General features: G+C 40.6%; 2 protein-coding genes across 2 annotated transcripts in view; one reads left to right on the top strand and one right to left on the bottom strand.

Annotated features, from left to right (window-relative positions):
* The first annotated feature begins 1325 nt into the window (after positions 1-1325).
* LOC104828742 (cytochrome c oxidase assembly factor 6 homolog) lies at positions 1326-2983 on the top strand. The gene is made up of 3 exons (XM_010562648.1): positions 1326-1373; positions 1551-1707; positions 2883-2983. The coding sequence occupies exons 2-3, from the start codon at positions 1564-1566 to the stop codon at positions 2973-2975; spliced, it is 237 nt and encodes a 78-aa protein (XP_010560950.1). The 5' UTR covers positions 1326-1373; positions 1551-1563; the 3' UTR covers positions 2976-2983.
* A 1041-nt stretch (positions 2984-4024) lies between these two features.
* The window catches only part of TARBP1 (TAR (HIV-1) RNA binding protein 1), a 38821-nt gene continuing 31997 nt past the window's right edge, over positions 4025-10848 (bottom strand). Inside the window, exons 25-30 of the mRNA XM_010562647.1 lie at positions 10012-10093; positions 8482-8653; positions 8069-8260; positions 6964-7088; positions 5648-5784; positions 4025-4386 (exon numbers count right to left, since the gene is read on the bottom strand). Of these exons, the coding sequence (XP_010560949.1) occupies positions 4221-4386; positions 5648-5784; positions 6964-7088; positions 8069-8260; positions 8482-8653; positions 10012-10093 (874 nt within the window). The 3' untranslated portion in view covers positions 4025-4220. The remainder of the gene's footprint in view (positions 4387-5647; positions 5785-6963; positions 7089-8068; positions 8261-8481; positions 8654-10011; positions 10094-10848) is intronic.

Below are 10848 nucleotides of genomic sequence, written 5' to 3'. Positions count from 1 at the left end.
GTCATAAGTAAGCTGTAATACAAATTTACTTCTATATTAGTTCTTTACAACAGAAAAACATAACTTAAATTCTACTTTTGTAGTGACTTCCACTCACCTTAAAGCCCCTGTTCTATTAGAAATCAAATTACTGCATTTCTATCTCTTACCTATCATGGCCTAGCAAACAGAAGGTGGTTAAACAAATAGGCAGGGACGAGAACACAGGCTGTGTTATATACCGTACAGTGTACAGCAGCAGTCACATTCACTTTGCTCCAAAGCAGTATCCCTTCAAAGGGGTCAGTTAGGTATTTCGACAAACAAAATCCTCTCCAGATCTGGCTGGCTTACAGGGGGCTCCGCTGAAGAAGTGCAAATCCTCAGTCTCCTCTTAAAATACCTTTCCTTGTATCGAGACAACCAAGCCACCTGCAAGGAGAACCAGAAAAGCGTGCCCACCAACAACAACCAGAAATCATTATCTGAGGAAGAAACCCAGCTCAAGGTAGGTCGACAGCTACACCCGCTCCCCGACCCAGCTGCCCGGTGGCCTCACACACCAGGAGCACCGGCTATCGACAAGCTCCTGGTAAAGCCACTAGCTGGGGAGCTGCCAGGGGCTCAGCACCTCGCTGAGTTAGGCTCTTCCCAGCTGCCAAAACATCACCCTTCCCAAAACTGCAGCGCATTACTATGAAACACGTGCCATCCTTTTGGAAACTGCGAAACTGGTCCGCATTTCCAGGAGGCTGGTGTGGAAAAGGAAGACTTATCAATTCCTCGGCCACAGAGACTGCCATGAGGAAACACCACCGAATCCCGAAGAAAACAACGGAACAGGGTTTGCTCCTGGATACTACTTGCTTCAGGCCTGGTGCTGCCGCTGGGCTGAGCTCACCAGGTGCCCACGCGGCCAGCCCTCAGGCTTCTGGTATTACTTTAACACCCTTACGACGGGTAAATTTTTTCTTCCACTGGGGTAAACCACTTCTTCTTCCTTTTTTTTTTATTTATTATCAGCCTGACGTAGCGACAGGGCCCGTCAGAGAAGCCTGCCCGGAGCGGTTTCTGTAGGGTGGGCACAGCTGCGGACCAGCCCGCGAAGCCCACCATCGCTGGGGTTTTAAACACGCCTCCCGCCGACCCACGGCCCTCTCTCCTCCGCCTCACGGCCGACAACAGCACCCCGGCAGGGCCTGTGGGGACGGAACGGCTGCGGGCCGGAGGATTCGGGGCAGCTCCGCGGCCCGCCGGGGCGGGGGGGGGGGGCGCAAAGCCGGCCCCGCCTGCCAATCTCAGCCGGGACGGCCGGAGCTGCGCCTGCGCACTAAGAAAAGCGTGGCGCCGCTTCCGGCAGCGCGACCTTCGCCGCGGGAGGCCGGGGCCGGCGGGTGAGTGCGGTGCGGGCCCGGGGCCGGGGGCCGGGGCGGGGGCCTTCCCTGCCGCTCAGGCACCCCCTTCCCCCGGTGCCTTGGGACCGCGGGCAGGGCGGCGTCGGGCCCCGCCGTGGAAGCGGCGAGGGTTCGCAGCCGGCGCGGGGTCTCGGGTAACGGCTGTTCTGTGTTCAGGTCGGCAGTGAAGATGTCGGCGCCAACGATGGAGGAGAGGAAGGCCTGCTGGGGGGCCCGGGACGAGTTCTGGCAGTGCTTGGATAGGCACGGGGACGATGCCTCCCAGTGCGAGAAGCTGCGGCTGTCCTTCGAGGCCCGCTGTCCGCAGCAGTGGGTGAGCAGCAGCCGCCGCGGCCTCCCACAGCTCGTACTAGGGGCACGCAGCGCTTCTGCGAGCCTTAGTGACAGCATCGGCAAGGAATTACACTCGCCTTCTTCGCGGCGGCAACGCCCGCCTCTCGGACCGCAGGACGAGCGCTGCCTTACGCTTTCTCAGAGATAAGCCTGCGCCCTTGTCAAGCGTAACTTGGCTTGCAGACTTTTGGTCTCGCGGGGAAATTAACCGAGCGGGCCACTGACTGGGCCGAGAACTATGGACAGTAGCATATAGCATAAAGGGAAAGGAAAATACGACCTCCAACTTTCAGATAAATACACAACTACGCAAGCATACAGGCTTACTGTTTAATTTAAAAAGTTCTGAAAGATGGTCAGAGGCTTTTAGAAGTGCACAGAAATTACCGTTACTAAAGATGAAAGGCTAATGCAGAAGGGAGGTGACACACAGGTCTGGGAGATCCTTGGCATCTTAAGACCGGCATCCAATAGCTTCTTGTGCATAAAACCAGCCACCTTCATGCAGTATAATTTCACAACCATCCACTTACACGTAATTTATTCATGTTGTGCTTTTTTAGTTTCCTAAGCTCAAGCTGTAATTCTTAACTTTTTTAATAGGCATTGCCTTTTAGTAACAGTGGTGCCTGAGGGGCTGAACAGTTCCTATTGGAGCCAGTAGACTGAAGTCAGTTAAAAAACCCAAGTACATTCACAGTTGCTGTACTGACTGACGCTTTGAATGCTGCAGTTCTGCCATATGTCATCTCTAGTGATGATGGTTTCATCTGCAGTGCTTTGCACCAGGCACATCAGTGGCTCTAGGCACTGAATACAAACATTACATATAGAAAAGCTGCTGGACTTATCTTTGCATTACAAATAGTCTTTGTTCATAGCAGTGAAAGTACCAAAGCAATAGACTGCTTTTTTTTAATGTTCATGGAAGTAATGGGGGGGTATGACAGAAAACCAAAGTGCACTTTCAAAATGGTAAAAAAAACACACTCCACTCTTTAGTCTTCTACTTCAACAGAGCAAGAAACTCCTAACTAGCATATTGAATTAAAGTCATCCTTAAGTTCAGTGATCAAAGAGACTGTTTATTCCTTAGTCTTGTTGTGATGCACAAAGCCCTTTCTTCTGATGAACATCTTTTCTCTTTTTAAACAGGTTAAACATTTTGACAAAAGAAGAGACTTTTTAAAATATAAAAAAAAGCTTGAAACAGAAGGCTATCATCCTCCAGAAGCTGCTGGAAAGTGATAGGTACTCTGCTTTCAAAATAAATCTAGTGAGGATAACTATTGAAGGAAGAAGCATGAGGAAGCAGAAGCAGCTACGTGAGCTCAAGAACTGGTAACCCGTCTCCCAGAAATGCAGGCTGCTGTTCTTGTTGCAAGGTCTCTTGCATCTGCTGAAAAAAAGATGGCCACGGACAGCTTTTTCATGAGTATGTGTCAAAGAAATAGGGGTGCAGGGCTGTTCACAAATCTAAGGTTTTGAATGCCTAATTAGTCAAATTGTTTCACAGGAATAAATGATTATTTAATAGTGTAATGTGCATATTCTAAAGAGAACAATAAAACTGTTTTCCAGTAAGTGAACAAGCTTTTCCTTAAAAAAAAAAAAAGTCCATTCCAGCTTCCCCTTCTTGTTAAAAGGAGGTGGTGGTATAATATAGTTGTTGCTGACCAAGTATTTCAAAGTATTTTAAACTCTGTTTTAAGTCAGGCATCAATTTATAAAACAGGAGCCATTAGAAGACCTAATGCATCCTGTGCATATGATATGTAACTCACGTATTTCGAGTGTGCTCATTTTTTATAAGCAAGAGGAAGTTTTACATTAGTGGTGACAGTTTTCAATCAGTATCTCTGCTAGAAGTATGGCAGTTATTTATCACAATTCTCACATTATGGCCTTTTGTATAATTGAGTGTTTTTCATTACCTTACTGATGCAACTCCATTTGAAGATAGACTGTTTAGAGCAGGATTAGTAAACTTGACTGTGGAAGACATTTAAACAAGGGGCAGCATTTAATGTAATAACATATGTGAATTTACCTTGCAAAAATTACATAGTCTAGTATATCTAGATGCTGAAGGCATTAAATACTTTGGCTACAGTAAATTTTGATTGTGGTTAGAGGAAGGTACCACTTCCCTTTCAAGCATGGTCATCACAACTGAAGTAACTGCAGTAAAAATCTTATGTTTTGAGTTCAGGATTGTTCATGGTACTATGCTGATGTTCTAATAGTAGAAAGAAAAAAATCACGCACACCACCTGCAATATAAATAGTATTTATTTCCAATGCAACAGTTTTATTTAAGGAGGTAAAGTATTAAGGCATTTAAAAGTCAGTCTGAACACCACAGAGAACAAAACATGCAAAACTTAAGAATCCTCATTCACCCTGAGTTTGTATCTCATCTATTCAGAATTTCATGTTGTAGCACCATAGGAAGTCACCCAGCTACGCTGTAAGGCACAAAACTCCTGGCAGTTATTTTTGTTGTTTTTGCTTGATCACTTGTTGCCTTGTGTACTCCCAAATCAGCAGAGCTCCACTTACATGAACATTGAGTGATCGAATAATACCCTGCTGAGGAATTTCCACACAGACATCCAGGTGGTGAATCAGGTTTGCTGGGATTCCTTCATGTTCGTTTCTATTAAAGAAGAAACAGTAACTGGTATCTGAGAAGACAGGATGTTCCAGAAAGCAGAAGATGCAGAAGCCACAACAGCATCCAAACACCATTTGAGAAACAGTGCATCTGCCCTCAATACAACTGATGAGGGCAAAAAAATGATTTTTGTTTTTAAAAGCAGTAATACATTACAGATACAAAGAAAAGAGGGGAAACTTGACTCAGCTTTGATGTAGGAAAACTGGTAGAGCACATCATCACTGGTCCAGCAATAGGACCACAAGGACTCCCTCTCTGCCTTTACTTTGAAGCTATCCATGTACAGTGAAATAAACAGCTATAGATGAAATGACCAGGGCATGAAGCTGCTGGCACAGCAGGGAAGCTCAACTGCCTGCTTTACATTCAGTAAGGTCTTGGTATGAGGGAATGTCAAGACTGACTGAAGCCTTGAACTGAAAATGTTTCACCTCTTCAGAATCAGCACACCAGAAGATACCAAAGGTTATCAGTAATTGGAACTATGTTTTTAATTAGAAAAGAACAAAGTGATACATTCTAAAGACAAGCTACATACAAAAAGGTTTGAAAAACAGGTATATATTGTCCTAAAAGGACAGGCAAGCCCTTCCTCCTGGTCTCGCTCAGTGGCCCTGCAATTCCAGAAGCTTTCTGACTCGTAGGCACTTTCCTCTAGATTTCTTGAAGCAGCCACCCTTTTGTCACATCTGAGGCTTGCCTGATTACAGGAACTGATTATTGCTTTTCTCTGAAGTCATCCCAGCCTCTGCTTGTACTGCAAAAACTTGCTAGTTCATCCTGTGCCTCATCCTTCATTTTTAAAGCATCTCCCAGCTTTGCATGCTCCCACTCTGCTCCAGTCCTCCTCACCAAGTCAAGGAGGGCCAACAGGCAGCCCTCCTTCTTGCTGAGCTCACTGCAGCCTACACATACAGGGCCCCACATTACTAAAGTGAACAGACAACATCTCTATCACACCTGGAAAACTATAATTCATACTGTTGCTCCCTCTACCCATAAAAAAAAGGAGTTACAGCGTATAGATAGGTTATTAAGTACAAGGAAAAGGATCATTCAGGAGCAGGTATCAGTACCTCCCACTCCTTGGCACACAAAACCAAGCTCTGCTGTTTCCATAATCACTTCCCATTGTAAATCCACCTTTACCAGTGTCACTTGGTTTTCATACGACCACACTCTGACTAGTAGAAGGGGTGGGCTGCAAGAGGTAGATTTACAAAAAAGTGTGTGTTCTTACCCCAGCAATAACAGTGACTTCTCTGGGAAGGAATATTCTGTAAGATCAAAACTTTTAGCTGTCTGCTCCACACCAATAATAGTGTAGCCCTCCATTTTTTTCTGCTGTAAATAATCAACGAGCTGAGATGGTTTCACCTGTCCATCAAAAGTAAAGAGAAATATACAAATATTTAAATATCACCATTTGTAAACTTCTGAAGTTACTGTAAAAGTCAATTTACTTGGACAGTTTTTAAGATGAATGACTTTTATCCCCAAAGACTCTGTCCATATATATAGCTTAACATTTTAAAAGCTCTTCAGCAATAGCACAAGAGGTTAAGTAATGCCACAAAAACGTACTCCACAAATACAACGAGCAAAGGCTTTTCCATGCTTCTGATAGCCCCAAGCCTTACATTTGAATGTAAAAGAATTACTCTTGCATAGGGACAAGGTGCACAGTTATTTAACCTGGAATTCCTTCCCCAAACAATACAACAGCCAGTATTGAAGCTGAGGTGCCTTACATGCCTGCACTACAACTTGTGACAGCTTGCAGTGAAGAATTTCTTAGTTGTCTTGATCCTAGTCTCTAAACTGCTTATTTGTATTAAATGCCAATTTCTTCATGCAACAGAAACTGTATCATCAGTACATTTCTGTACAGACACTAGGCCATGACAATGTGTGTCCAAAAGCGTCCTGTTTTAGGCAAAACGCTCTACAGCTATTTCGTTCTGCAGAAAAATCTTAATAGGCTGAAAATAAATAGCAGGGGGGAGGGAAGAAAAATTTGCACTGAATTTTTCAGATGACTTAAAGCTTATCTTGAAAAACTGATTATTATAAAATATCACAAACATATTTTCTACCAAATACTAAATATATAGGTTGAAACCCTCATTTTTATAAGCTAGATAATAGGTTCTAAAAGCTCAGCACAAGTTAGCTTCAGGCAAACTCAAAGATTATCCCCATGAAGTTACCAAAAGCAATGGACCTAGCAAGATAAATGAAGTGTTGTTCAACTTTTATAAACAAACATTAAATTCCAACCCACCACTATAAAACACGGAGTAAGATGCAGCAATGACAGCTCACATAATCAGTTCATCACAGCAATAAGAAATTAAAAGTATTTTTTAAATTCTCTTTTACAAGGTTGACCCAAAGTTTATATCAAAATGCTCAAGATTAAGTCTCGGAGGTAACAGCGGAAGCTTCTGTTAAATAAAAAGTTCATTTTTGCAAGATAAAAAGACTTTGCACTATGCATCTGATGAACTGAAGATGTATGGTACACTTTTTAGCTATTAAAATGTTTCCATTCACCTCAACAAGGGGGAGCCACTGCTCTGCAGAAACACTAAGATGCTGAAACTGCTTATCCTGTATATAATGAAGGCTGCCGACAACTAGTGCAGATGCCCCAAATATTTCACTTGTACGACATAAACCTACAAACAGAAGAATTAAAGTCATTTTTGTGTAGAAAATAAACACCAAGCCAGAATACTTCAGCAAGTGTAAAAGGACAAAGAATCCAAGAGAAATGGTTACTTTAGTCCTCTATTTTTAAACAGTTTCAGGTGCTTCTGTTCCAAGCCACACCTTGTTCCACATTACCAGAAAAATAAAACCCCAAACAAAACCATTTTGTAACTTAGCAGAAAGATAAAAATTAGAAAAGCACGCCTGACAACGTGCTTCTGCAATACTAATTACACAAAGTAATGGGTCAGTGTACAAGCCTCGGCAGGGATGGATGGACACACACATACGCTTAAGCTCTAAATCCAGCACCTGTTAAATGAAAGGCTTGAGAGAATGACACATTACAGCATTACAATGCAGACAGCACCAACTAGAAGGCTTATTTTTCATTAATAGTCTCACTGCAGTTATTTAAACTGCTAACAACAGCAAGCACAATGCAATAAAGTATTTGCAGGATTTATTGTATCATGGCTTGCACGGCACTGTTAAGGAGTACTTAATCAGGAACAGGCACTTTCCTGTCCAACACTCATGAGAAACTAGTAGGTCTACAAGATTTGGTTTAATTGTTATAGAAAAAAAATATATAAAAGCAAATTATTTCCTTTAACTGCATACACAGTTGAAAAACTCAACTGTAACAAAGAATATAAAAACAGCAAAAAACTGAGCATGATTTACAGCAATTTCTATTTAATTAAATTAATGCGTGCTATATGTAAATACTTTTTTTTTTTTTCTTTAAAACTAAGTATAGGAGACCTCTTCTTCTGAAGCAGGTAGTATTTCTGTTGATTACCATTTTTTTCAGGATAATGATCTATTTTTCTGAGCAGTACTTAAATAATTTTCTAATTATCAACATAAGATGAAATTCATTATTATCCCAGTGGGATCTAAGGTCTAAAATAAAAGTTTAAAAATGTGCAGTCAACCTTACCTCCTAAATTGGTAGGTTTATCAATAAGTGAAGCCACCACAATCAGCCTGCTGTTTGATTTACCAAGTTTAGCAGCACGATCCTGAAACACCATTTCCAGGTCTAAACTAGGAGTACTGTTTTTCCAGGGTATAATCTTTTTCTGAACATCAGTCCATTCTGTCTGGCTATCTGTTTCAGCTGAATTTGAACCTATAAAAACAAGCAGTAGTCATATGGATACGCAAGCGGTAGTGAAACTACTGCTTCATACTGTAGACACCAGTAGTCATCTACTATTGTTTTATGGTATATACTCTGCTCACATAGATACAATTCTACTTCAGCTGAAAAACAGAGATCAGATTGAATACAGATGTATACAGCTACTACATACAAATAATTGTATTTAATATAGATTAGCTATATGTTACCCATGTCTTGCTGAGACCAGTCACTTGGTTTCAGATCACGAAGTTCCGTTCGAGAATGATACCACCGAAATGCTGGTGGCAAAGGAACATCAGTGAATCTGTCAAACTTAGAGAGTGAGATCCATTCATCTTCAGCTAGTTCCGAAAGGCGGGGAAGAGTATAAAATATTGTCTGCAGTGTAACACAGTGTTATTAGCAGAGCACCACTACAGCAAGCAAAACAGATAATAAATTAATCTCTGGTAATTTTATTGCACACATCTTATCTAGCATTCTGTGATTTTACTCTTGTTTTTCTTGGTACTTGATATAACTTACTAATAGATCTCTCAATATTCTTCACTTTATATGTAACTTTCATAAATCTAGTCTCTATTTGATTAGACCTTTTTCAAGGATCTGCATTGATAACTGTTCTGAAATTCTAGAATACCAAAGAATTAATGCTATGCTTCTCAGTACAGAGGTCTTACGAAAATGTTTTACACATAACACTAAAGAGTTTTCAGATGCTCTTATGAACTTCTAGTAAAGAATGCAGGTTGATTTAATGTCAAAAGGAATATAGTCAAAAGCATTAAAATCTAGTGGTAAAATCCGACTCAGCGCTACCGATACAGCTAACCACAATTTATCAAGGAGGAACAAACACACACTGCAAGAGAAAGGCTGAATCAGAAGAAGAGTTTAAAACCCAGACATTTTACCCCAATGCACCCCCAAGATGAAGGTGAGGATGCACCTTGAATACATTTAAATACTTAACAAGTATTAGCCTTGGGGTTTTTTGGTTTGTTTTGGTTTTTTTTCTTGTTCAGGATTTTAATTTCTGCATTTGCCAAGTCACAGCTAGCATATTCACAAAAATATTTCACAGAAGATGGGTTAAAACAAAAATAAAATTCCTTCTCTGAAAGATGGCACTGTTTGTGCCAGAACACATGTACCCCTTTTCACATTCATGTTTATCTTGTATTTTCAGCTTAGTTCCTCTATCTCTTATTTTTATCTGCACCCTTATTTTTACCTTCCTTCCTTCAGTGTTTATTCAGCTGTCAGTAATTTAAGCTATAGCAAAAAGGATAGCTGAAAGATGCTCTAGAAGTTATACATCTGTATCCCGTTCACATCAAACAGCAATTTAGTTAAGCAACCTCAAGTTACTTCCAAGAACAGGAGATGTCTCAAAAATCCTAATGGACTACATACAATTAAGTAGATGCTCTTCAGTTATTACAAGTAACTTTTCTAGCCACAAATATGAAACTTGATTAACTCCCACACAGACGGGCACATTCATCACACATACCTCTTCTTAATTAACCCATGTTTTTAACACAATATTAATTAGAGAATTAAGCTGCAGTGTTAGTCTAAAATCCATCACAATTTAGGTGAAGTAATTTTTCAGAGTTTTAAATGAATAATAGTTAATCATTATTCATCCTACATTAGCATACACAAAGAAAGATAAAAATATAGTTGTAAAACTACACAAGTACAATGATCAGCAATAGTCTCAGACTTGCCTCTAGACTATAATCCTCAAGTGGATGAAATGTTGCAAAGAAGAAGTGATCTTGTATTCGCTGCCAGTTCCTTCTAGCATTCCTGCAATTGCAGAAAGTAATGCAAGATGCACAAAGAAGGCAACGTACTGGATTTTTTTTTTAAATTGTCAAATTGGAATAAGGCAACCTTATTCTATTTACTATATACTGTATGAGAAAGAAAACACTTTAACAATTAAGGATGGACACATTAAAAAAACAAAAAACAACAAACCCCAAAACCCCCAGTATTCAGGAAATAAGTTTTATTTATGTTTCAAGAAAGGCCCATAACATGTCTCCAAATTCTATTATCAAAAGAAGTAAGTTTGGCAAGAAGGAGCATCCCATCTAGGCCTCTGTAGGAAACTGAATACTAGCTTATGGTTCAGTGACAACTTTTAGCTGTCAGAAAAAAAACCAAAGAAAAAAAGCAGACTCTTCCCTCTGCTGCTTTTTTTCTATCTCATGTCTTGATATACCAACTTGGGTGATGTAACAGTGAAACTGATCACGGAAATGAATATTAATGTTCTCAAAAATAAAAAGCCCATCAGCAGCAGTCCCAAGTTTGTGTTGGCTCACAACACTGTCAGAAATTCTAAATAATTTTAATTAACTCCTACAAACTGGGCTAAAAGGATACAAACACACAGATAGTACAAAATTTAACTGAATTGTTGTATTTGCAAATCAGTAAGCAGAGAAGTATTTCTGTAAAGTTCATTTAATCATCATCCAAATTAACTTCCCTATCCATTTTTATCCCACAAAAGTATTTTCAAATATTAACACCAAAAATATTTTGGATTTTTA

The sequence above is a fragment of the Haliaeetus leucocephalus genome, unplaced genomic scaffold (genome assembly GCF_000737465.1).
Source record: "Haliaeetus leucocephalus isolate CR32 unplaced genomic scaffold, Haliaeetus_leucocephalus-4.0 Scaffold162, whole genome shotgun sequence".
Classification (NCBI taxonomy): Eukaryota; Metazoa; Chordata; class Aves; order Accipitriformes; family Accipitridae; genus Haliaeetus; species Haliaeetus leucocephalus.
The sequence above is the reverse complement of the archived record's forward strand: the minus strand, read 5'-3'. Positions and strand labels throughout refer to the sequence as shown.